The sequence below is a fragment of the Gymnoscopelus braueri genome, assembly GCF_963280865.1.
Source record: "Gymnoscopelus braueri genome assembly, chromosome: 22".
NCBI classification, from domain to species: domain Eukaryota; kingdom Metazoa; phylum Chordata; class Actinopteri; order Myctophiformes; family Myctophidae; genus Gymnoscopelus; species Gymnoscopelus braueri.
In genome coordinates this window covers 16,791,424-16,818,569 of record NC_137624.1, presented here as the reverse complement: position 1 = coordinate 16,818,569, position 27,146 = coordinate 16,791,424, and the positions used below count along the sequence as shown (strand labels likewise).

At 41.4% G+C, this 27,146-nt stretch overlaps 2 protein-coding genes across 2 annotated transcripts in view; one reads left to right on the top strand and one right to left on the bottom strand.

Annotated features, from left to right (window-relative positions):
* The window catches only part of vsig8a (V-set and immunoglobulin domain containing 8a), a 165,886-nt gene that overhangs the window by 9,003 nt on the left and 129,737 nt on the right, over positions 1–27,146 (bottom strand). Inside the window, exons 2-7 of the mRNA XM_080419024.1 lie at positions 7,751–8,009; positions 7,163–7,215; positions 5,133–5,308; positions 4,210–4,414; positions 1,052–1,204; positions 634–756 (exon numbers count right to left, since the gene is read on the bottom strand). Coding sequence (XP_080275150.1) covers positions 634–756; positions 1,052–1,204; positions 4,210–4,414; positions 5,133–5,308; positions 7,163–7,215; positions 7,751–7,785 — 745 coding nt within the window. The 5' untranslated portion in view covers positions 7,786–8,009. The remainder of the gene's footprint in view (positions 1–633; positions 757–1,051; positions 1,205–4,209; positions 4,415–5,132; positions 5,309–7,162; positions 7,216–7,750; positions 8,010–27,146) is intronic.
* The window catches only part of LOC308078184 (putative flavin-containing monoamine oxidase A), a 92,092-nt gene continuing 87,516 nt past the window's right edge, over positions 22,571–27,146 (top strand). Inside the window, exons 1-2 of the mRNA XM_080419308.1 lie at positions 22,571–22,705; positions 22,815–22,902. Of these exons, the coding sequence (XP_080275434.1) occupies positions 22,588–22,705; positions 22,815–22,902 (206 nt within the window). The 5' untranslated portion in view covers positions 22,571–22,587. The remainder of the gene's footprint in view (positions 22,706–22,814; positions 22,903–27,146) is intronic.

The window sequence follows — 27,146 nt, the reverse complement described above, 5'->3', positions numbered from 1 at the left end:
GCGCTGCCTGTAGCTGCCTGTAGGCGGCCATTGCTTGCGTGTCGCGTCCGCGGAGCGTTGACACCGCAGCAATGGCTGCGCGCAGGGCAGCGCTCCGTGGATTCGTGTATATATGGAGATGACTGATTTGTTTGCGCCTGATGCCATGACGACACATTGAGGTTAGAGAGGTTAGACACTCCTTATTTGGGCGTAGCTGCATTGGGAACTCCTTATTTGGTTATGGCTGAGTCATAGTGACATGAGTGTGACGTCATAGGTCCCCTGGCCGGCTGGTCCTCCCTTGAAGGGATATTTCACTTTCAAACATGTTTGAAAGTACTTCAAACATATGTTTGAAGTACTTTCAAACATGTTTGAAAGTTAAATGTCCCTTTTAAGCCAATTTTAATATAGGATTTAGTTTTAGACTGTGCATGAGGCTTGAGGCTATCGCGAACACCAATACTAATGTTCATTCCCCCACTGGGAGGATGGTGAATTTGACACAGTACAATGACAAAGAATGGAAGCAAAAGGTGAACATTTATAAGCTGTGTGTGTGCGTGCGCATTCGTGCACTGAGCCTTGTGTGCATGAGGGAATGAGTGTTATGCAGATGAGTGCGCTCTGCGTGTGGGGGAATGAGCTTACGTTTGTCTGCTCTCAGATTGATCCTGCAGCTTTCTTTTCCCACTGCGTTGGTGACTTCACAAAGGTAGATCCCAGAGAAGGCGTGTGAATGGTTGCTGATGATCAGATCCCCAGTATCGCTATCTGAACATAGAACGGACACACGTGTGCCCTAAGATTAGTGTTTTCACATACATGTACATTACATGAAGAATGGGGACTTATAATGTTGTTTTTCTACCACACAAAAACACATGCACGCAGGATACAGACTGGTGCGCATGCTGACACACACACACACACACACACACACACACACACACACACACACACACACACACACACACACACACACACACACACACACACACACACACACACACACACACACACACACACGATGCAGTAGCACACTACTAGCAGTAGAGGGCAGACTTACTCTGTGTGGCCAAGGAAGGCATGGGGCCACCTCTCTCCCTGTTCCACATGTATTTCAAAGGAGGAGAGCCATTTGCAGACTTGCAATGCAAGGAGACAGCCTCTCCCACCAACCCTGTTCCCTCCTTCCAGCACTTGGGCACCAAGGGCTTTGCTGAAATGATATAAAATGAATGTATCATTGCACACAGCTCCCATATCGGAGGTTTAGTGCATTTGTTTCCCCCAACAGGATGAAATGGAAGCAGACACATCAATTCAGACTTTAATAACTCAGTGCAGCACATTTCTGTGAACATTTCTGTAATTCCGCAATCACCAAAAGGAACGCCACGAAAATGAAACTGCAGAGCTCAAGTAAAACGCACGTCATCGGTAGTGTATGCAAAGTATGCACACAGTCATATACATTTAATTATATATGTTAACTGTAATTTTGATGACTTAAAGCTGCAATCTATTAACTTTTTTCGTGAAGAATTGTTTTTGACCAATCTTGGTAGAGTATGTTAAAACAAAATAACTAACACAACTGCAGTGATTGTGGTTGGTCTCCCTGCTTTTTTATTGAGAAATGCATCCTGTGGTCGAGTAGGACCACTACTGGTTGACATGGTAGTTGCATGAAACTCAGAAATGGCTTGAAGCTCTGCAGTTGAAATGTTGGCGCTCTTGCGGGTTGACCCGGGTTCAAATCCTGGTTAGGACATGACAGATTGCAGCTTTAAAAATGATAGGGTTAGAATAAAAAAGAAGTAGTATTAATCGTGAAAAGAGTTCAGAGTTATATTCCTTGGTGTAATTTAACCCATGAACCGAGGGTTGTTGTGGCCATCATTATAGTGTAGCTAGCTACCCAGCAGAGAGGAGCCATATCACATCATTAAAACTATAGAAATGTGTTCTTCTCTATCTTAACTTGTTCAAATGGGAGTTGTTGTGAAAGTGGTGGTTGGTTATATAACTTGGTTCCCAAGTTCTTTCACGGGTGATTTCAAGGCTGCTATGTCATTGAAGGTGTGAATAAGACTTGTATGGGCCTGGCCATATATTGATATGTGAAAATGTCAGTTAAGATCAGCACAGCAGCTCAAAACAGTCACGCTCACAGTTTCTATCATGGGGAAGGTGGTTTCAGTCCGAAACGCACTCAAACATTAATTGTTGTAGCGAGTGTAGCACAACCTTTTGCCCATATGGTCTGGGTCGAATGTGACACACTAGATTTTTTTTTTGAAAGGTAGGGAGCGTACCTATGATCCTTATGCCCTATTCTCAACCTTAACCCCAACCTCAACTCCAACCCCAATCCAACCCTAAACCGACTAGCATGAAAACAAAGCGTACATGCGCTAATTCTGGTGTAAAAGGGGTATAATGTTATTCCTTCACGTAGGCTATTCGCCCAGTATTAAGGATAATTATTTCCTCTCACGCAGAACAGTACCATCAGCTACACACTATGTGGTGTGATTGGAGTATAGACTGTAAATGAAAGTAGGTTTGGGGCAACTTTAAGGTGACGTCCGTCACCCAACACCCAACAGTCTGTCTCGAGAGACTAGGCAGGACAAGACAGCTTGGTGTATTTGGCCTTTAAAATAAACGTATCTTTGTGTGTGGGTTGAGCAACACAAACACAATCAAACAAACAGGTATTTTCTCTTACAATCTGTTAAGCTGTCAAGTGCATTAGACCACTTGAACGCCCTGAATCCAACATACATCAAAATGTGAAGAAAGAAAGCTGCACAGTATTTCTTCAAGAAGCCTCTCTTTCCCGTTAACAGCAATTTCACAGTTGCAGGTTCACACTTTGAACAAACAAGCTTTCTTTCAATGTATTTCTATAGATGTTTGGCCCAACAAGAGGTCAATATATATTTGTACAGTCGCTGCTTTTAAACAGGCAGCCTAAACCTGTAACCGTTTGACCATTGTTGGCAGGGTTAGACAAAGTGCATTTCCAGTGTTAAATTAGCACAGCTGAAAGGCCCAGCCAGGAACTATCTTGACAAGATGTTTAGAAGGAAAGTTTTTGGCTCAGGCTTTGACATCTTGGAATGTGGATAATGTGGGAAGTCCGTAAAACTCTTATTTTATTTTGGTATAAATTCATTGAGATAGTTAGGGTCATTGCAGATTGATTTACTTTTAAAGGAGCACTTCACCAATTTTCAACCGTATCTTCATTCAATTGGTCCTCACTAGTGCTCTTTATAAGCCAACTCCAACTCCACATCTTGTTATTGAGCTCATTTTGCAGCAATCAATACAACAGCCCACAACAGCCTCACTGACACTGCACTGACACTGAGATTCACGATGACTAACTTTCAGAAAGACGGCGTTGTTTTGGTCTCTTTATATCCTCCATTTAATAGATGCAACCCCCCCCCTCCTCTGCTACATAGATGACAAATAACAATGCACTCTTAACTCAGCCTACAGCTAGTTAATGTGTGATGAAAATGCATCATACTGCTTTTGGCTGAACAAGAATAAATGTGAGATTGTACACTTTGGCTATGCTGATTCTAATCATCTCATCCTGGGTAGAGTTTTTGATCTTCATCTGAATGTAAAAGCAGTACAAAATATATGCTGGAACCAATCGGATCTCGGAAGAAATTTCACTCACGGGTCCGTTAGCGTTCGGGTCCGTCATTTTAGACTCGTGAAAAGGTCTACTCTGTTGCATTGGAAGATTGTGGAAGAGTTGTCTGGCGAGACTAATGGCACACAATAAATAAAATACCTCATAAAAAGTGTACCTTTGAAGCCTGAGTAGGACGAATCAAATTATTTGGTTCTGTTTTCCTCGAAATACATAAAACAGAAAGGGTCATGTCCTCCAGTTCTGTAATGACTCCTATAGAAGCACAATCACATGCATTGAGGACTGATATCTACTCTAATAGAGCCTCACCTCTTACATGTTATGAGAGCAGCATAAATGTGTAGAATATTTGTTGTTACTTTTAAGGATAGGGCTGGCAATTTATTCCAGGTTCCTTTAAAAGAAATATGGGTTTGTTGCCCCAGCTAGGCCTCTCTCTCACACACCTAACCCTGGGTAATGTAAGTAGAGTTTGACATAAATAATGGAGCTCAGTGACATGCGCTAACCCAAGGTTGTAACCCAATGCCCAGTCTTACCCATTACGACCAGTGACACCTTGCGCATGTCCACGCCAGGTGATTTCTTGACTTTACACTGGTAAGTTGAACTATGGGCAGGCGTCAGCAGAGCAATTGAGAGCGACGCGTCACCCATGGAGGGGTCGCCCGCAGCAAAGTCGAGGCCCCTCGCCAGCTCATGGTTGGCATGGACGTATTTAGTTCCACCAGTATATGATATGAGCTAGAACCAAAAAAAGAGTATTGAGTAAGTGTGCAACAGTTAATCGAACTAATGAATTTAATTGACTTTCAAATATACTAATTATATAAGATGGCTAAGAATAATTGCTAAACCACCTAAGAAAACACTTTTCAGCTTAGAAAGGCAAAATGGAGGAAATAACTAATTAGCAGTGTATCCACAATTCAATTCACCATCACTGAGTTTAGTTTTTGTCTGGTAAAGGCAATCAAGTAATAGATTGATCTTCTTTGCGGGAACTAAAAACTCAGAATGAAGCAAGCCTTTTAAATGAATTCCTATTGTTGTCATTGTCATTAACAATATGAGAGCACAACCACAACAGCTAAGTTGGCACTAGATAGTTGGCACTTGGGCGACAATCCCAATCTCCCTGCCGTGATTCATAGTGATTATACCATGTCTACGGGCGTTTAAGTACTCAACTCAATAACAAAGCAATTGTTATATTTATTCCAAATTGCCATCATGGCTTTAATAAGTTCTTAACTTGTATTATCACAACTCGTTTAATTTAATCTCCTCTCAACTCATCTGATTTCAGCTCTTCTCAACTCATCTCACCTCATCTCTGTCACTTTTAGCAACACAAGCAAAATAGAGTTTGATTCTAGTATACACTAACAAATACATTATACACTAACAAAAACAAAATGACTGCAAGGAAGCTGTGTTTCCGCCATTCTTACTGTCTTACCAGCTGGTCTTTCTTGGTTGTGTCTGGGCTGACCACAGACCACTCTATATCCAGCTCTCCAGTGTCAATAGGGCTTGGTGTGTAGGTGCAGCCCAGAGTCACACTCTCTCCCTCTGCCTTCTGCACTGTCTGGGGGCCTGTTGAGGTCAGCTGCATCCCTCTTGTACATCCAAGCTCTGTGTGGAGAGAATCAGGATGTACTTCAGTGCAGTGTTGATTTCGTCGACTAAAACTGTGACGAAACATGTTGGTTGACTACCTTTTTTCACTGCCGAAAACTTAATAAAAACTAATCTATGATGTCTAAAACTAAGACTAAATATCGCATTGTGAACTTGTCGATCGGCTATTTCCAGCAAAAGCTTTCCCCACAATAACAGAACAGAAAAGACACTAGTATTGAGCCCTGAGGGACTCCGGTTACCCATATGGGGTTTAAGTCGTTAAAACTATCATAAAACCAGAAACATATGAAGTATGAGAGCTATATTGTGAGCTGTGGAGCTCATTCTACTATGAAAAGGTCACCTAGAGGGGAAGAAGTCCCCTGGCTTGAACCCTAGGGCAGTGGTTCTTAAATATTGTCATGACAAGGACCCCAAAATTGATACATGGCCACAAATGTCAACTTCCTGTTGATTTTACAATTTGAAGATCCAGATCTGTGGATCCAGTCTAGGTTTTCTTCCTAATAAAAATAGCTAAATTAACAGTTTTGTTTAAAAAAAATAATTAAAAAATTACAGGGTTTGGTGAGGTTCTATATTGTCAGCTTTGTTTGTGTTCGTTTACGGGCTAAAAGAGAGCCTCCAGAGCCTCTTCACTCTTCACTGTACAATGGTAGTTAATTGGGAGCATATTTTGAATGATCAATTCCTAATCAATGGAGCAATTATTTAAAAAATGTCTCGCCCACACCTTAGGAGTTACATAATGGCAAGGTAACTACACAATCCAAACCTCTACCAAAAGTATTAAAAAATAATCTATGTACAAGCGCACAACGCGTTGTGAGCTTGTAGTTCGGCTACTTTTGAATTGCCAAAATATTAAATAGGGCTTGAGTGTTTTTTGCTGCGGATCCCCTGGAACCCCCTTAAGGACTCCTGGAGGTCCCCGGACCACACTTTGAGAACCACTGCCCTATAATTGTCTTGGGGCCAATGCACAGAGCCCCACTGGAGCAGCAGCGATTTCCATGGCAACACTTGGGATGAGTCAGAGGCCTTCTATTCAGCAGTTTACATAAAAATATGAATACCTTGATATAGTTTTATTGTATTTTCATGAAAGCCAGACAGACAATCTTTTTACTTTCTGTTTGTCTTTGAAGCGTTGCTTCTGTTAGAACTGTAAAGCAGTTCCTTTGTCAAATATGAAATTATTCTAAATAGATTAATAAAAGCAATGCAGAAATGTAGCGAGTTCCATATAATGAAACGAATTGTTCTTATTCTTATAGGATATCGTATTTCTAACCATTATGGACTGCATTTATGTAGCGCCAAATTTCTAGTCAACTACCGTACTATGGCATAGATTCACATTCTCACACCGATGGCGGAGGAAACTGTGCAAGGCACCAACCTGCTCACTGGGAGCAGTTTAGCCAGAGCTTTACTTAGTTGCGTAAGGGTGTCGCACACTGAAAACAGCCAATCTATAAGCTCACAATGCTTTCTGGTGCAACTAAGGATAACTCAGGCTTTAGGGTGTATTTGCTCAATGAAAACAAACAGTGTTAACACAAACAGTATTAAAACATTAACACAAACTGTAATAAACAAACAGTATTAAAACAAACAGTCTCATCGCTCACATGGTGTCAGATAAAGCGTGTGTGTGTGTGTGTGTGTGTGTGTGTGTGTGTGTGTGTGTGTGTGTGTGTGTGTGTGTGTGTGTGTGTGTGTGTGTGTGTGTGTGTGTGTGTGTGTGTGTGTGTGTGTGTGTGTGTGTGTGTGTGTGTGTGTGTGTGTGTGTGTGTGTGTGTGTGTGTGTGTGTGTGTGTGTGTGTGTAAGAAGATTCTTACCTGTACTTAAGATACTTGCTACACATACTAGGACAGACAAACGGGGCAGCCAGCTGTAAAATAACCAAACACAATGTCAAATAGCTTATAACATACTGGACCTATTTGAGACACACAGTATGAGCATAGTTGAAAGTAAATGAATTGGAATGTCCAGTCAATAACAAACTAATTATAAAATGCACTATAGGCCGACATCCACGAACAAAATGTGTGTACAGCGTATTCTCATTAAATGCACTGCATATCCACACAATTATTTGGAATCATCATTGTCTACTTGTTAACTACGAATTACTGTCGGAGAATGTAGTTAAGCTTTTACAGTATACTTGCATACAGCAGAGAAGAGCAGATTCTACATTATTTAGATCACTTAAACCCTATACTCTATACTTAACCAGAGTCCCCCAGGAGACTACTCCTTTTTTTCCGTCAACACCAAATCTAAAAACGTAGACGATCTAACAGAGCTTGTAGATTGACTATTTTCGCAGAATGTTTGCCCCAGAATATAGGGACGCTAGGATTCATGCGAGCTGAGGAAGGCAAGCTCAATAACAGAAACAGAAATAAATAAATAAATACCTGCATGAAGGCCATACATGCAGAAGTCTGGCCATGGAGAACAGGGGATCTAGTGCTGCGTGGTGTTGCTAGGCGCTCTTGCTCTCATTACAGTGAGCTTGTCTCTCCGTTGCAGTCCTCACTCACGTAAACCCATCCCATTGGATGTGTGTTACACCTGTTCATGTGTTTCCTCGAGGGACAAACCACTATTGTTGTTCAACAGTTTAACAAATAGCCCCAGGTTACTGCCGGGTCCACTACTGAACAACCCCTACTGCTACTGTACTTCTACCACTGATGCAAATGAAACAAGGGGAAACTTATACTGGTTACAAGAAAGCATGTGAGGTGATTATAATAATGATACCAGGCTGTCCTTTGATAAACGAGTAAAACGGGTGGAACACCAGTGGGAGGGGCTTATGCGGATCAGGAGGCAGGATGTAAGGCAAGGCAAATTTATTTGTATAGGACAAATCAACAACAAGGCAATTCAAAGTATTGATTGCCTTGTTCACACTGAGAACTATAACTATAACAATTGTATATTGTTCACCATTGTATTTTTTTTAATAGTTAGTGTGAATGATTTTTAAAACTATATTTTTATAGTTCTAGTGCTCAGTGTGAATGGCCCCTTAACTCAAGTTTTAGAGACTGTGTCTTACTCAATGAGACCTACAGTATCCAAAACAAGTTGACTGTATTTTTTAGGCAAGTACAGCAATTTTTTTCAACTAAAAGACATCTACACACAAAGACAGCCATCCTCTACTTGGAACAATCATGATATACTAGTGATGCAACTGAGTAATTCATATTAATTCCATTGTAGCATTAGCAAATGGCAAAGTATAATTGAGAAATGTATTTGCTGATGGTACTATATCGTCTGGCAATACACTGACTCACACACACACACACACACACACACACACACACACGCACACACACACACACACACACACACACACACACACACACACACACACACACACACACACACTCCACTAATGAGGGGCCAAAGAGATGGGGGCTCATCAACAATCAGGTCTCTCAGGTAACAAGAAACTGGTTATTCAACTGAAAACACTCACGCATGGTTTATACACGACCAGGCTGTTTGCAGCCAAACAAAGCACATCTTTGTGTCACATCTATAGCAGGGAAACACCCTTTATAAATGTGTGAGAAGTTGAGTAAGGACAGAAAAGACAATTTAGTGAGAACAAACAAGCACAGACGTGGTGGTTTTACCCAGGGTTCAATTTGTTGAAAAAATATGACAAATAAAACATCCCCACTGGCGATACAAATTAATGATGTGGGGTGGGGGTGGTGCTTAATCAAAAGAAGATTCATGAATTCCCCCCCCTCAGCTTCAGCCGATTGAACCCTGGTTTTATCTGATAATACAATGATGAACTAGAAATACATGATGAATATCAGTTAATTGACCTAGTTAATTCCCCTAACCTTGCTCTAAATTGTTTAATAGCACTTGTAAACCCCTCAGACTGGCTGTCCCTTTATATATCCAAATGTGCCAATCTGAATCTGCTGCGCATGGCACTTTTGTGTTTGCTCATCCTGACCTTCAGGTGCCCTAAAATAGCGGATCTATGAGCTCTGCTATTTTCCATACGGAACACCATCATACGATGTAATATACCGTACATTGAGCATAACGGCGCCAAAAGTATGGCACATTGCTCCTCCCTCACGAGACAAATTCGTCATACAGTATGTGCAAATGTACCTGGCATGATTGTGTGATTCTGTTAAGCATGAATATATTTCGCACTTCATGGAGTGCAAAATATATTCAGGCCTTTTTCTATCAAAAATAGCACACGGTGCAAAGCTTCCGGGTTAGTGCTGATACCGCTATGGAATTAATTTGAATGGAGCTTTTAGTTCATGACATTTTGCTTGCTTTGCTTTGCTAGCGGCAGTAAGAAGTGGGGGATAAACTCTGGGAGGAGGGATGATGATGGTTTAACTAGGCTGAGACTGGGGCATTGTGGTCTACGCAGTAAATTGAATGTCTTAGAAAAACATCTAGATGATCTGTGACTGTGGAAATCTGGAGACAGGCCAACATGTCATGTGGTAATCTAACAGATATAGAAGTGAAAGGCAACAGTTATTTGGAAAGTTTTCTTATCGGAGCTTTCATCCTTCCTTCTCTTTCAAGTCTTATTTTTGCATCTGAGGTGAATTGTCAACCTAAATTATATTGTAGGCAGCACAATCTTAAAATGTGGAGGGAAACATTACACTTTTCAGTGTTTTTTCCCACCTGTTTTGTTCTCTGTGCTCTGGTTATATACAGTATATAACGATCCAATCACCTGCAAAGTCATTTTGGTCTATGCCGATTTACAATACAAATCCCTTCCCAGACCATAATCAGCTAAGTGAAAATGTGGGTCTATAAGAATTCTACCTCAACAAAAGAGCTCCCAGCTCATGGGAGAAGTAGGTACAATTTCCTTTTTGAGAGAATGCTTTTGGCTGCAGTAAAGCTGTGACCTGCATGGGAGCGACAGGGGCATTAACCCTTTAAGACCTGGAACACATCTGTGTCACTTCTTGATTTGAGCTAAACAATCGTTATTTTACACTTTGGCTATTCAAAAATAGCAGATTTACAAGCTCATAGCGCGGCACCGAGTGCCGCGCTACGAGCTTGTAGATCTGCTATTTTTTTAAATCGTAAAAATGTGTGCAAATCTTTGAATATATATTGTTTTAAAGCGAACATTTTAACTCAAATCTTTGCTTCTGGGGGTCCCTGGAATAAGATGGGGGTCTGCGACCAAACACATATCATTTTGGGGGTCCTTGACATGAAAAAGTTTCAGCACCACTGATATAGAAACATACTTATTTTTCAGAATACTGTTGGGAATTAGAAGACATTTGTAGAATCGGCCTCAGGTCTTGAGTATGATGACAGCGGCAATCCCTACAAAGGATCTTTTGACTGTTAACACAGCTATATCAATGATTATCTCTCTAGGATATCTTATATGTTTTAACCATGTAGCACTCTGGGATTCCCTGTGAATAAAAAGTGCAATACAAATAAAATGTATTTATTATTAGGAACGTTCAACAATGGCTATATGTGAGCAGTTGTGTGCTCTCTTTGTGTTTTACTTAAACACTTGAGCTAAAAGAGCCTCTATTATGAAAATACAAAATGGCAATAGCTACAAGCGGGTCGTGATACGTTAGATAGAAATGGTGACCTGAAATGGTGTTATTTGTTTGATTAAAAATGTTGCCTTTAATGACGAGCCCAAAATTGTGATGCCAGGGGTTAAAGTGGTACTGACCAATACTGATTTCCTGGATGCGAATAAAGCCTGATTTACAGTACTTCTTTGTCACATAAAGTAAGCTTAATAAATTGGGTTAAAAGACCCCCAACCACTACTATTTTCTCAAACACGGGGCAAACATCAAAGACCAAGTGATAAGGTCTGATCTCTCTGCCCCCTCCTCATTTAATTTGACAACACCACCAGGATATTGTCCTGCATCAACTGTGCACAGTGAAAAACCCTGACCGAAGCTATAAGCAGTGCTGGCCCTCCCTGAACTACGCAACCGCTTAGGGCCCCGGGGGTTGCCAGAGGCCCCCGCAGGCTGCCGCCCGCCGTCCAAACTAATTTGTTTGTTTGCTATTTCTGCTGGTTTGAACTGATCGGGCGGGGCGATAAGCAAGCGTCAACATCGTGATGTTTGGGCAGTGGGGTGAAGTAACTAAGTACATTTACTCAAGTACTGTACTTAAGTACACCTTTGAGGAATTCTTACTTTATTGGAATATTTCCCATTTTCAATACTTTTACTTCTACTCCATTACATCTCGGAGGCAAATATTGTACTTTTACTCCACTACAATTATTTGAAAACTTTAGTTACTTTGCAGATACAAATTATTACATTGTTAAACACACATTAACCACTTTAGCCCTATTTTACACGTAGGCTATTTGAAAATAGCCGATCTACAAGCTCACAACGCGTCGCATCGCGACGCGTTGTGAGCTTGTAGATCGGCTATTTTCAAACATTTTAGTACTTTTACTTTTAGTACTTTAATTATATTTTGATACCAATACTTATGTACTTTTACTCAAGTAAATTTAGAATTCCGTTATTTTACTTTGCAGTACTTCTACATTGCAGTATTGATACTTTTACTTAAGTAAAACATTTGAGTACTTTTTCCACCACTCTCTGTTTGGGAAGCACAAAGGTGCCATCAGGAGGAAGCTTACAATCATGATAGACATTTTGACTCCTGCTCCTTTCACTGCTCACGTCCAGACCCCTCTCTTCATTGTAATCTTCATCTCTTCAACAACTGCCTGGGACAGTCACTGTGACAATCCAAACACCACACCTTCCATCTTGATTCTGTTCTTTGTATTTTGTTTTTAATGTGAACCCTGGCTGCAAAAAAAACTATCCGCTAGGGCATGGGTTTTCAACTGATTATGAACCAGGGACCACCACCCTGACTGAGAATCAACCTGGGGACCACTGTTGTGTTGGGAGGGGGGATATGGGCGTGGTGTGGGGGAAAAAGCTTGAAATTAAATAATGACTGTTAAGGCCTTCATTTAATTTGTTAATTCGAGGTGAATTAAATCAAGCCCTTAACAGTCATTATTTAACTGAGATATGCTAGTGGTCCAGAGCTCAGAAAAGATTGAGATCCACTGATCCATTCCTTTCCCATGGTTGCCCTTATTCTGTTCTCTTAACCTTCCATATTAAACTCATGTTTACTGATTCATGAGACATGCGATTGATATGGGCACATTTCCTATTAATGATGACTCAACCCTTGAAATTCGAACTCCCATTTCTGTGGAAGTTCTTGATATCCGACTTCCAAGTAACTGACAACATCGATGCGTCATCATACATCACACTGTTTCTCAACTATAGTGGTCGATAAAATAAAATCTAATACAAATCTTCACTTTCCTACATTACTAAATGCATGGTCAGGGACCACATGCAATAGCAATACCTTCACGGACCACCAGTGGTCCACGGACCACCAGTTGAAAACCCATGCGCTAGGGGACATTGGGACAATAAAGATAACCATGAACCTTACCCTTGACCCCTAGTGGTCATTTAGTTTATTGTAAGGTGTTACATCAGGTGCTGGTCACGATAGCACAAATCTATGTGGAAATGACCCAATCACATCAGTTGGTTAACCACGTGAAGGAATAATAATAGTAATTGTTTAAAAATACATTTGCTTTCACAACAGGCTGTGTACAGGAACAGGCCACATACCTGGGTACAACCAGGATACCAAAAAAACAGGAACCATCGAATAACATGCAGGATTGCATCTTCAAACCCAGACATTAGGCTTACTTACAGAATAATCAACATTAGACACAGATTAAGGGATGGGCAGGGATTATGTATACACACATGGGCTGGGTGTAACACATGACATAGATGTGGGGCGGATCATGAGGGTAGAGTGACATCTGCTGGACAGGTAGGAGCAGCATGATCATAACTTTAATAATAATGAAGGCCCTACTGCTTTTCTCTGTGGTAGCTTTGCTGTAGTTTAGTTATTGTCTCCGCCAGGCCAAAGGTGTGGCCGAGACTATATTTTCCCCCCCGTCCGTCCGTGTGTCAGTGAGTTTGTGTGTGTCCGTCTGTGAGCAGAAAATCTCCGGCAAAATTGGACGGATTGCCATGAAACTGTGCACGTATACTCCTTGGAGGGCAAGTGAAAAAAGAGAGTAATTGGCAGTCAATTAAAATTTCCAGTGTCGTTTTTTTAGATTGGTTACTTTGTTTAGCTTTCTCCCTTGCCGTTCTGTCTCTTTGGACAAACAGTGTAGTACCTCCAGGCTGAGGTGTCATGGCAATTATCCCTACATCCTATCACTTGGTGTTCTCGAACTGTCATTGTTATAGATTGTGAATGTTAAAGCCTTCATAAAATAAAATAAAACAACTAGATCATCTAAGTGCTAAACATAATTAAGGAGGGCATCCATACATATTCAAATATACTTGGTTTATGTAAGTTATCCTCCATTCTAATTGAAGGCTTGATAGCATCTGTCTTGAATCAGTGAATAGTTTTTCTTAATACAAGTTTTGGCATTAAGCAAGCAGCTTAATATCAAATGTTATTTATTTTTTACTAGAACTAGTGCAGGCCATGTCCATATGTTCATACAGTAGGCTATGGCTGCTGTTCTGTGTGTGTGTGTGTTGTGTAGGTGTGTCGATGTGTTGGTTTTGTGTGGTTGTGTTGATGTTGTGCAGTTGTATTAGTGTTTTGTTGTGTTGTGTACTTGTGTTGGTGTTGTGTAGTCGTGTTGATAGTGCAGTATGTGCCCATCATTTGTGTCATTCGCGGGTGACGGACACATTTGCATTGATTTTGCATGTAATTGTGTCACACACCGCTGATCCGACCCACTTCACATTCGGCGCTGCACTCCCTTGGGGCGTCAGCAATAGAAACGCCAAATGTGACAACTGGTTGGACGGTTCTCGAGATACGCGAAGGACAGACATATATACACTCACAGACTTGTGGAATTTATAGTTTGATTATCTTTTTCTGGATATAATGGCAAAAGAGAAATCTTGGCTCCAATACGTTTTTTTAATTATTATTCCCGTAACTCTTCCCATAAACTTTTTAATCTTTCTGTATTGCCAAGTAACATGGAGCAATGTTCTTCTAGTTTCCACACATTTAGTGCCAATTTGCAATTTATTTAGCAGATACTTTTATCCAGAGCAACTTACAGCACTAAGTGCAAGATAAGGGTAAATGCCATGAATCCTAGTCAAAAAGTAACATGAATGTTAAATCAAGTAAATTGAGTGTAAGTAAGTCAACAAACGAGTAAGTCAAGAAAACAATTAAGCGCTGTCTGTCACATTATGTTTTGTTGCATCTATTTATATCCGGTAATCGGTATTACATACATACATATATATATCAGCAGAAAACTGATTTACAATCTTCCTCTGAAATTATTTACCCCTTGGGCAGCGGTGGCCTCAAGGTTAGAGGAGCGAGTTTGTAACCGAAAGGTCATGGTTCGATTCCCCGGACGGGGAGGGGGGGGGATCTGGGTGGAGAAGGGAGTGGCTTGCTCTTGAGCAAGGCACTGAACCTCCACCTGGCTCCAGTGGAGCTGCTCAGTGGCACACAGTATAAGACTGTGGTTGTATTCCAACTCTCAGGTTTTAATGTGTGAGTGTGAAGCAGAGCGTTCCTGAAAAAGATAAGTCACTCTCAGCGAACATCCCCTGGGTAAATACAGGTACAAAATAATAATAATAATTCAAAAAGCAAGTTTTTGTCGGCTTCCTAAGTCCCATAGGACCACTGGATCAGCGTATGACTGTGGAGTCCCACATGGGAGTGGCAGTCCCTCTGGCACTGTTCACAGGTGAAGGAGGTGGCAGGTCTTTCAGACTGGTTTCTTGTGCTTCCACGTTCTTCTCATCCCACTGAAGCATCTGGTGTTCTTCAAAGCTCTGCAGCCCACTCTGGGTTTCAAGCCTCCAGCTGTCTGCTATGAGTATGAACTCTGATGCCCTTTCTCAAACTGTCCCTTTTCATCTTTTCATATCCCTGAATATATATATATATATATATATAAATATATATATATATGTAGGGTGGTATGTGCAATATTATGAAAGAATGTTGCTTATTGTTGCATACATGTATGATTTGCATTACCGTAGGTCTGCAGTATGCTATTTAACTGTTAATTTAGACATGCACATGTATGTATGTATGCCTAGTCTAGTGCAATGCATCAACCCCCATCCTCCATTGTTTTTCAACCAAGCGTTGCACATATACAGTAAACTGTGACGGATCAAATATAGAACACAATGCAGTTATCAAAACAGCATGTACTGTACCAAATCTTCTAACAAAAAGAACACTGTGTGTGCGTGCGTGCGTGCGTGCGTGCGTGCGTGCGTGCGTGCGTGCGTGCGTGCGTGCGTGCGTGCGTGCGTGCGTGCGTGCGTGCGTGAGTGCGTGCGCTCGCGTGCGTGCCCTGAGGCATGCTGGGAAGTCTTTCTCAGTCACAGTGGCAGACAGTGCACACCCCGGAACACTGCACACCTCCCACCTAGGGAGTGTCTAATTGTACCCAGAGACCCACATGCCCAACACAAAGTCTCAGAGGGGCCTCCTTCTTTTCCCAAGGGTCGGGGGATCCAGTGGCCCAGAGGGTGAGCAGGAACTGTTGTCCATACAGGTGCATTGTTAGGTTCATTGTTTATCTGGTATCCTAAAGTTTCCATGTACAGATTCTTATGTTGATAGTATATTGTTTTTTAGACTGATGCTAGGTTCTTGGTTTACCTGTGATCCTAGTTTACTAAGGCCCTACACTGTCTCTCTGCATTTTGATGTATGTGTCGTTCACCTTACTTATTGTAAGTCGCTCTGGATAAGCGTCTGCTAAATGCCTGTAAATGCCCTAAAGTGTACAGGTGGTAGTGTTTAAGGACCCGCTCCAACCACTGCCAACAGCTCCCGTCAGGTCGAGCAGTAGTGGAGGGAGCAGCTAGAATAGGTGACCACTTTCTCTCTGTTCTCCCCTTAAAAAAAGGCACAGCACTGTGGGCAGGCCCCCGTCACTGGCGTCAGAGTCCACAATGAACGGTTTGTTGGGGTTGGTTGGAGTACGCCAGGACAGAGACCCCGTGAGTGCCTCTCGTAGCTGGTGGAAGGCAGTGTGCCATGCCTTGTCCTACACACGGAATGGCTGTCCCTTGTGCGTTAAGCGTTGTAGGGGGCTGGCGATAGCTGCGAATTCCTAACAAGGTGACGATAGTGGGATGCCCAGCCCAGGAAACTCTGCGGCTCTCCTAGGTTCCGGGGGGAGAGGTGGGCTCCAGTCCTAGACAGTGGTGGCCCTTTCACTGCTTACCATACGGCTCAGGAGCGCCATCTCTTGTCACAAGATATTGTATTTCCCTACGTGGAGGCGGAGTTCTGCCTGGCAAATCGTGGCCTTAACTCATTCAGTGCCAATGAAATAAAAAAATAATTGCAAACTGTGCCAGCCAAAAATACATAGTTAAAAAAAAGTGCTCAGGAGCCGAGATACAGCCTTTTTCAGTAAAAAGTTAAACAAGAAGTGAATGGAGCAGCAAATCTTCAGATGATGATATCTTGGGTTCTGAACGTTTAAAAAAAAATTAGCAGACACATTTGGAACTGGAACACTCTAAAAAAATAATAAATAAATGGGTACTCTCTCCTGATTGGCTGAAATGTTGTCACCTACCTGAAAATGTATTTTCTGTTTATTAAAGAGCTGGAGAGACAGGGAGACAGACCCCTGTGACTGAACAAACACTCTCTAGCAATGATTACTATCAGAATCAGGTTTGTTTTAACCCATTAAGACCTGGAACGCATCTGTGTCACTTTTTTATTTGAGCTAAAAAAGCATTATTTTACACTTTGGCTATTCAAAAATAGCAGATATACGAGCTTGTAGATCTGCAATTTTTTTTTTATCGTGAAAATTTGTGCAAATCTTTGAATATATGTATTTTTTAAGCGAACATTTGAAAAAAAAAATTTGAGATGGGGGTCCGTGGCCAAATACATATCATTTTGTGGTCCTTGACGTGAAAAAGTTTGAGAACCACTGATATAGCATCAATAGTTTTTCAGAAAACTGTTTAGATAGGATTTAGAAGACATTTGTAGAATCGGCCTCAGGTCCTAATAAGTTAAACCCCCAAAAATATCACTTCAATACTTCCGAAGGCTGGCTGGGGCTTCCACTACGTCCGCAGAGTGGGCGAGGAGGTCGTCAAGGTAGACCACACAGCGGTTCCAATGGACCCTGGCCAGGACCTGCTGGAAGGTAGCAGGGCCTCGGGGATCAGTTAAATCTGCCGTTATCCACTGTACAGGTCCAACGAGCTTCACCAGCTGGAGCCAGTGATTTGTTCGAGCGCATCGTCGATGCAGGACATAATTATACGTTTTGGCTCCCAGTGTATACAAAATGTCATATTTGTGGATCGAATGAATAGCATTAGCAGAACAAATTAACTGTGCCTGTTTTTTTTTTACTGCTTTAACAATAGTTTTACAGACTTTCAAATGTCAGCATACAAACTAGATCAAACACATTTCAAATACTGTATTTATGAGTAGAATCAGAATTATTTTCTTATTGGATTACACAGATAACAGTATGATTTACAGCAGCAGTATTTTGTTTGTCTTTATTATGATTTCTTTTTTTTTTGGATTGCACTCGAGATGATTCAATCATTTGGTTTTATTAATTTAATTACATTAAGATGTGTATCTACTGGCACAGCTAGACATTTCTGGCTTGCTGCCCTCTACAGTGGACTGTGCATCAATATTCTGCTCAAGACTTTGAATATACAGTACTACTCACACCTCCCTTGCCAATGTCCAGCCAATTACTCCAAATGGGGGAGAGAGATAGCATAATCAGTATAGGGCATATGCAACCTGCGTGTTGTTTTCCTGTGAAAACAACACGCTTCAAGAAAGAAAGAGGTCATTGTAATAAGACACTACCTCTCAGTCATGTGTAGGGTGACATAGAACACACACACACACACACACACACACACACACACACACACACACACACACACACACACACACACACACACTGTATGTACTATACGTTTGTATTGTACTAGTGCACCGCCACTAGATTGATTGGTCGAATTGATAGGTCGAACATACAGCTGTCAAGTTGATTATTGTTCAGGAAACATGTTATTGTCCACTTCCATTATATAAGCTAGTGTTTTAAATCAAAGTATATACATTTACAACAACAGTACCTGCTATAGCAATATGCCCTAATCACTAAGCTTGACAAACCACAACAAACTACTGTTGCAATGCCAGGTAATTTCAGCAAATAAACACTAGAAAACTGGATGAAAAGGTGAAAGCATGCATGCACGCACGCGTACACACACACACACACACACACACACACACACACACACACACACACACACACACACACACACACACACACACACACACACACACACACACACATAAATGTAGACAGTGATAAAACAGCGATCAAGTAGAATATCAATGTATCAGTTAATGTACTGATTGAATGTAGTCGAGTCAAGTTTCTATTCACTGGATAAGAACATCCGCTAAATGCCTAAATTCTACTTGTAATCATCCCAATCCCTGACAGACTAGGCCTGGAGTAATGTGTGTTCAGACAGTGGAGTCAGTCACTGGACAGACAGAGAGGCAGTAAATGGTGGCAATTTGTCATCACCCTGGATGATGTTCCTGTTTTATTAGTGCGAAGCCCTATTGCAATTGCAAAGATTATTTTATCGATAATGAATCGCATTTTTGAGGCCTAAACGTACTCAAAAAGTTGCGCAATTTTGCACACACATCATGTTTTATAATTTATTGGTCTAAAAAAGGGGGCGTGGTCTAATGGCTCAATAGCGGCCCCTACACACCTGTATCATGTCCCGACTTACAAAAAAGTATCTTGGACCCGTGACCTAAACCCAACGGGAAGTCAGCCATTTTTTATTTATTGTGGCGCATCTATGCCATTTTCCCGGGTCACTTTAACGAACTCCTCCTAGGAGGATTGTCACATCCACCTCAAACTCGCTCAGTGTACACAAGAGACCTTAACGATGAAAAGCTATCAAAAGCGTGAGTTTTCGTAGAACAGCCTTGCCATGGAAGTTTCACCGCCAAACAGGAAGTGAAAATAGCCGATCTACAGGGTCATGCTTTTCCTTTTTTGTTTTCCCCCCCCGTTGGCAGTCCTTGTCCTGGCTTCATTATAGTTACTTAGCCCCGCCCCCTATTCTGATTGGTCGATATTTCATAGGTTCTATCTTTTGCCATACCTTTTGAACAGTTTGTCGTACAGAGTCATGAGTCTCCTCACTGGACTTGGTTGAAAATCCTTGTACTTCATTAGAGTTACTGAGCTCTGCTGCCTGTTCTGATTGGTCGATATTTGCGATGTGGACTGAGGTGCGAGGGACCGGTCATCACTTAAATTATTTATTTATATATAATTATTTTATATTATTTAATTATTTAAACTGTGTGCTTTTATAGATTAAAATCATTGACCCAAAATAACCCTTCGCATGACGACACAGGGTACGCTGGAGACATCATGTCCTATGCAGCTCCCGTATATGATTTATACGTCCCCTGGGTTCGAGTCCCGTTCCCGACGATCTTTGCTGCATGTCTCTCCCCATCTCTCTCTCCCTGTTTCCTGTCCATCTCCACTACACACTGTAAATAAAGGCAGAAAAGCCCCCCAATTTAAAAAAAAAATATATATACAAAAAGGGGGGGATTTCACTTTAAAACACTTCTGGGGTCCTTTTCACTTCTTCTCTGACTGCTGTGTGTACCCCAGACAGTTTTGAAGTTGCTTGATTCAATATTTAGATATTTTACATTCATTTGATCAGACACACCCACCTGATATATAAGCCCCATTCAACTTCAAATTCCATGTTAGACCCATTAAAAACACAACTCCCTGGTTCTGGGGACTGATTGTCCTTCTATTGAATGGGGAGACCTTCATTTTTCGATTAGTTATTTCATGCTTGGACTTCAAGGATTTCATGCATGGACTTGAAGGACTCCTTGATGCTCTCCTTATTAACATAATGAAATAACTCATCGAAAAATGGAGGTCTAGAAGGACAATACCAGTCACCAGGAGCAGAGATGTATGTTTCCAATGGGTCTAACACGGACTCTGAAGTTGAATGGGCTTATGTACAGTAGGCGTGTCTGATCAAATGAATATCAAATATTTAAATATTGAATCAAGCAACTTAAAAATTGTCTGGGGAGGATATTGCACTTTAACATACATTAGATATTTAATTTATACTCTGTCTTACAACAGTGTTGTGAACGGAAATAGCAGAACCAGCTCACAACATGGTACACGTTGTGAGCTTTTTTGTGCTATTTTGCTGTGTGACTTTGTTGTACAACTAAATTCAGGCTTACGTTTGCAAGTGACTCCCGCTGCGTCTTTTGCTGTGATCACAGGGATGCATATGCTCCGCAATTAGGGAAGGAAAATGTAAGCCTCAGAGCTACGACATATATGACAAGTTAACATATTGACTTTCATGTGGTACGAATGTTTTAGTACTCTGTAGCTAAGGATTTGGCTCCTCCATCACATCATTTAACTAGATGGGTTGTTGCTAAAAAGCTGGCAAGTTGAAATACTTGTGGAGATTGCTTCTTACTGTGCCTGCCAGCTTTAGTGGTCTTCGGAGGATAATAACCTGGCTCTGAAGCACAATGACAGAGTCTCAGTTCAACAAGTGTTGCTGTGTGTCACATTCACAGAGATAAACGGCACAACACGGACTGTTCAGCAATTCATTGCGGCTAAGGAGAGGCGCAGAAACACAAGAAGGGTGCTTTACTCAGGCTAGATCGTGGCCGTGAATATTATACTAGGGCTGCCTGTAGCCTAGTCTTTATGCTACGTTTGTTATAAATAGTATGGAATGCCTAAAGTTATTTGAAATCGGTAAAAGTGGAATGGGAGAGGTTAAATCATTCAATGAATATCGTTTTAGCCGTGTCCTACCTGCAAAATAAAACCCATTATCATAGCTACATCTAGTATGTTTCGAGCAATCTGACTACTGAGCTCTTTCTTCTTTAAGAAAAGACTTTGTGCGACCAAAGTTTCATGACATCAAATTTATTATTTTTTTTAGGTTTTCTGACCTCAATTACACCCAAAACAACGGGACTTTGAACATTCTGTGGTCTCTGAATAATTAAGTTCAGAAAAGTGCTGTGATTGGCCCGTGGACTTTGACGTCACAGTCCATTAATCCCGCCCCCTCTCCCCCCCCCCCTTTTTCCCAATTTTTTTTATCCCTCGATTTTGTAACCCTTTTTTCACCCGGTGCCAATTGTCTAAGTGATCCTGGGCGCTACACTCCCCCCACCAGCCTAGGGAGCCAACTGACCTTCTTGTCACCTGGCAGGGGATAGTTTCCCCGGTAGGACGTAGCTCGTGGAAGGAACACGTTATTCCAATCAGTCCCCCCCCCCTCCTTCTCCTTTAGGGGGTCGGAGCAGAGGCGATGATTGATAAGCAAAATCCCTCAGCAGCGACACTGGTAGGCAAATAGGTTTTTTTTCATTGCCTTAGAACACAGAGAGAAAAAAACTCGCTCAGGCTCACTGGAGTGGATTTTTCAGTTAAAACCTTTTAATACACATTTGAAGGACTATGTTAAAGACTTTTTGGTTTTGTAAACCAGCATGTCATGAAACCTTTAAGCTCCACTTAAAAAAAATTAAAAATTGAAGATCTGCAAGCTCACAAAGCGTCACATTGCGACACAACACAATTTTGTAGTGAATGTTGAAACTGGGACATTTATGTTACTGATATGTGTTGGACACGCAACTTGAAACTGGGATAATTCCGGCCAAACCGGTATATCTGGTCACCATAAGAAAAGTGCCGTGTCTCCCTAAGCATATCCAGCTCTCGTTGACTGATCTTTGGACTGAAGTGGTTTGTTTATACTGAATAGTGTAGGTGAGAGGCCATGTAGACAAGAGGCTCAGTAGCTAATTCTTCCTTCCAATTCCAAAGTGCATTATTATGAAAGCAGGGGTCTAACCCGGCCCATACAGAGAAAAAGAAAACATTTTTGTCTCATTTTCACACTTCATTTGACAGATCGCAGTTCACCTAAGTGCAAATATGACAGCAGAAATTTGGGATGTCATCATCGTGGGTGCTGGATTATCTGGACTGAGTGCGGCTCATTCGCTCAAGAAAAGAAACTCCAAGTTGAGGATTCTGATACTGGAAGGAAAAGGTTGGCAAAATTGGACTGCATTATCATGGTGATTTATTTTTTGATCAGTTTGATCTGCTGCAGGAAAACCGTGTATCTGAATCTTCCCTTGTTACTTTGTGCCATCCAGATCGAGTGGGGGGACGCACAGAATCCAAAGACCTACCGGCAGCCAGTGGAGTTGATCGTTGGGACGTAGGAGGGCAGTGGGTTAGCAGGTAATGCTGATTGGATCGTTTGAGGTACCAGATCAATCTCTACAAAATATCTCATGCAACAAGCTAGTGCCCCCTAGGCTGTGCTGGTCCTTGCACCCTACTGGGCCAAAGGACCTGCCGACATTGCCATACTTATTACTGTAATTAACCACTTTCAATCTGGTGTCCCTATTTTGCATGTCATTATGTATACTAATTAAGAAATTAAAATGATTAAAAATTGTATTTCTTTCAAAAATAGCCGATCTACAAGCTCACAACGCATCTCATTGTGAGGCTTTGTGAGCTTGTAGATCAGCTATTTTCATAGTATATGAGTATATGAGTATTTAAAATAAGGCTTAAGGGGTTAGCAGATGATCCCCCAATGCACGGGACCCCTGCTATTAGTGGCCAACTGTTGGTCTGACGTACAAGCACTCTCACTAGCGGGCTTAAAGGAAATGACTTTTAAATTGTGAGTAACTAGCATTGATTATTCTAATAGGAACATGGCTTACACACATTTTTTAGTTGACAAAGAATAGAATTAGTGGAGAGTTTTGCACATGGTATCAATTTGTTCTCCGGCTTATATTATTGGAAAGCTGTTGGTAAGAATGGAAACGGAGGTAAATTGTACTTTTGGCTAATTAAAAAATGGCTTTGCTTATGGAAATAATTTCTACAAAGTGGCTATGGAGAGATGATTATAGACTAACAAGCAGCCATTTCAGAGCACTCAACCTGAAAGTATGAAATGGAGAATCAATGACAGCTAATGACTTAGCTTTAGGAAATTCTCCGTTCTGCTCCGAAGAGCGAAGACCTTGAAAGAAAGCATGTGCTGCTAATGTCAGAGAACAGCCAGAGAAATGGGTCTTCTGTTGGATTAGTAGTTGGCTGTGAGCTTCATCCAGACCGGAATCATTGCAAATCCACTTACTGACACAGTGTCTCACAGACACAGACTGAGGATGATTATATAGATTGTTATCGATCCAGGCCCTTGATGCATCCAAATGGTTTATGCTTAATTTATACGTTGTCCGTACGGCGCTGCCACGTGCCGAAAATAGCTGATCTACGAAATGCGACGCGTCGCGAGCTTGTAGATCGGCTATTTTCAGAGCATGCTCACTGGTTAGGAAATAACCGTTTCCATGTGATCAGAACCTTTCTGATGTACTGTATGGCAGCACAGACATGTATGCTGTACAGGGCACATGCATACATATGGCACATGCACCATATAATGACATATTTATTGAGATGATGCAAAGACATAGACATAGCAGGGGGGGATCACATTTGTCATGCATCATTTGCCACAGTGTGCACAAGCCCAAAACAAAAACAGAAACTGGCAAGTTGATACACTGCTGTCTGACAAGCGGAACAGTGGTTTAGGCGAACATTCAGCGAACATACAGTAGCAGATCTACAATGCGACACCTATTGAGCTTGTAGATCAGCTATTTTGGGCAAAGAGATATGGTGTGGAGGGAAAAAGGAGGCGGCCAAGTACAGACCCCTGGAGGACAACACTCAATGAAGTATATGGGGTTTAAGTGGTTAAGAATATATATGTGATCATGTGTCATGTAGCCTCGACAACCAAGGAATATGTTTTGACTTTTGCTTGAGTGAAGAAAAAAAAAAACGTTATCTTGAGAAGATAAAGAAGTAAGCTAGTAAACAAAATCTAGCACTGATAATAGAGATAAAGGTGAACTTTATCATACATAAATATGGATATTGATTTTATGACCCTGTGTTAAGAGAGTTAAATGTTTAAGTGTTATTCAGTATGACTAGGCTAGATTAAATGGCCGATAAGACACACTAAACAAAACAGCTTAGTACAACCTTGGCTTACCATAGTTCATTCCTGACCAGCTTGTTTGTCATCTTTAGCTGACGTCGGCTGAAAATAGGTTGGCTTAGTGGCTGTCACCAGCATGTATAGTAGACTATTAGATCTTTTAATAACCTATTGACTGTCGACAGCCAATGAGTCATTAAACTTTGAACAGCCAAAAGTTGGTGGCAACCAATAAGTAAATAAACTTTGAATAGTCTGCTACACGAGCAAGGCCTTAACTTCCCCAAACGGGTTTGATATTTTCTGAATGTGAAAGACGAGAAAAATCTATTACATTGCATTTGCATTTCTGTCGCTTTACACTGAAGCAGTGCCAATGGCAGGGGCAGACAGTCTAAAATCGTGATTTGCCTCTAGCACTTAACATTTCTCTGAAGTTGATCATTTGTCTCCAATATCATCAAACATCTCTTATTGTGCACAGTCTGAATTAACTAAAGGGGAGAGGTGCAGGACAGGGGAATTAATATAATATGGCATTTCCACTTTAGTGGGATAGGCAAGTGAAGATTTGCAAGCAAGAGAACAGGCCCAAGCTGGGAATTGGGAAGTGAACCCAACATTCTCAATGACTACTGCTGCAGCTCTAAAACTTGTATTGAAATTGGAAATATGATGAAATCTCATAGGATGCTGGACTGGTCAGGTTCTTGGCTTAATCTTAAGCTAAAAAAATATTCATCCATTTTTACCAAAAGCTAAGGTCTTGAAGTACTGTATGGTCAGAGCTTTGTAAAACATTCAAGGTGCCATAATGGATTTTGTCCTAACAGCAGAAAAAATACGGGACACACTGACTTTCCTAACTTACTGTTAACTTAATTCAGAGTTGGGTTGGCGAGAGGACCTTTCTGTGTGGAGTTTGCATGTTCTCCCCGTGTCCCCTAGGGTAGGTGCCCTCACAAAAAACATGCAGTAATCCTGGTCTCTATACTGCCTCTCCCTGGTCAGCCGGGGCGCCTGATGGAGGGGAAAGGAACTGGTTGGAATAACGTGTTCCTTCCACACGCTAAGTCCTACCGGGGAACCCCCCCCCCCCCTGTCAGGTGATAAGAAGCGGCCTGCTCACTCCTCATGCATTAAAGGAAGTATGAGCTCAGTTTTGGGCTCTCCCCAAGTTGGCAGAGGGAGAGTAGCGCCCAGGATTACAGCTTAGGCAATTGGCACAGGGTGAAAAAATGGGTTACAAAAGTCGTGGGATATATAAAAAAAAGTGTTGACAATGCATAAACCATTTTGGTACAACTCTACTGTTGATAATTCTTGTGACACAGGTTGGTAAAGATGTGTGCATGAAATGCACATTGTTTCCTTGTGGTGTACTATGGTCATCCGCAATCTATACCATACATAGCACACAGTTCATTCAAAGACGCAAGGACGAAACCATACTGGCCATGTTCATCTTATCTTACCCCATTTGTTCCGAATCTGTTTCCAAATAATTTATGCGTTTGAAAGGAAGGAGATATGTGGAACTGGAGCAATTATCTCACAGCAGAAGATTTCCAGCATTGTGTCTGGAAGTGACAGGAGCATTTTGATGACTGCATAATTGTCTAAAAATTGCTGCACTTACATCGAATTCTCCCAAAGTTAGCTGTCCCATTATCTGTCCCATTAGTTTGAAGCTCAGTGGCCTGGGGCTGGGAGTTTCTGGGGTTCAATCCCGCAGCTGAGTTATACCAAAGACAAAAAAACAAGAAATTACACATATATCAGCTTGAAAAGTACTGTCAACTCATGACTCTTACTAAACATTACCAAAAATATATATATTAAACTCAAGAGTTCAATTAAGGTGGCTGTAGGCTTGTAATAAAAACTGCAGCTTTGAACAACATATTCAACTCCTTTCTAATGAGTTTCTAATGATCTATTATAATTTAACTAGGCTATTGTATCAGACAGCGCTGACAACGTCGTCAGATGGAGGAGGGGTGGTCTGGCCTGCTGGTCTGGGTTCTGTTTACCGTTCAGTCCCGGTTTAGATCCCGCATCATTTCCACTCACACATACATGAACACAAACAGCTGTTTCCCTGTCCGCTGTAGACCGGATATGCAAATTATAAAGCGAATTGGACAGCGTTTCAAACGCCGTTCCAAAAACGTCCCATAACCATGTTCTTCATCGGACATGGCCAGCATAGCATTCGGACACACTGAACACACTATGTCATATATATGTTTGGTATTGTACTTTTGCGTTCTATCATTAAATAAAAGCATAATTGCCAGTCTGTAATCCTTTGTGCATAAACGCTAAACAAGATGGCTGCTTCTGCAAAAAGTGAGCTAGCCCTTTGATTGGCTGGTGAGGAACAGCGCCACTGATTTACTATATATATATAAAGTGGCCGAACACGGTATTGCAAAAA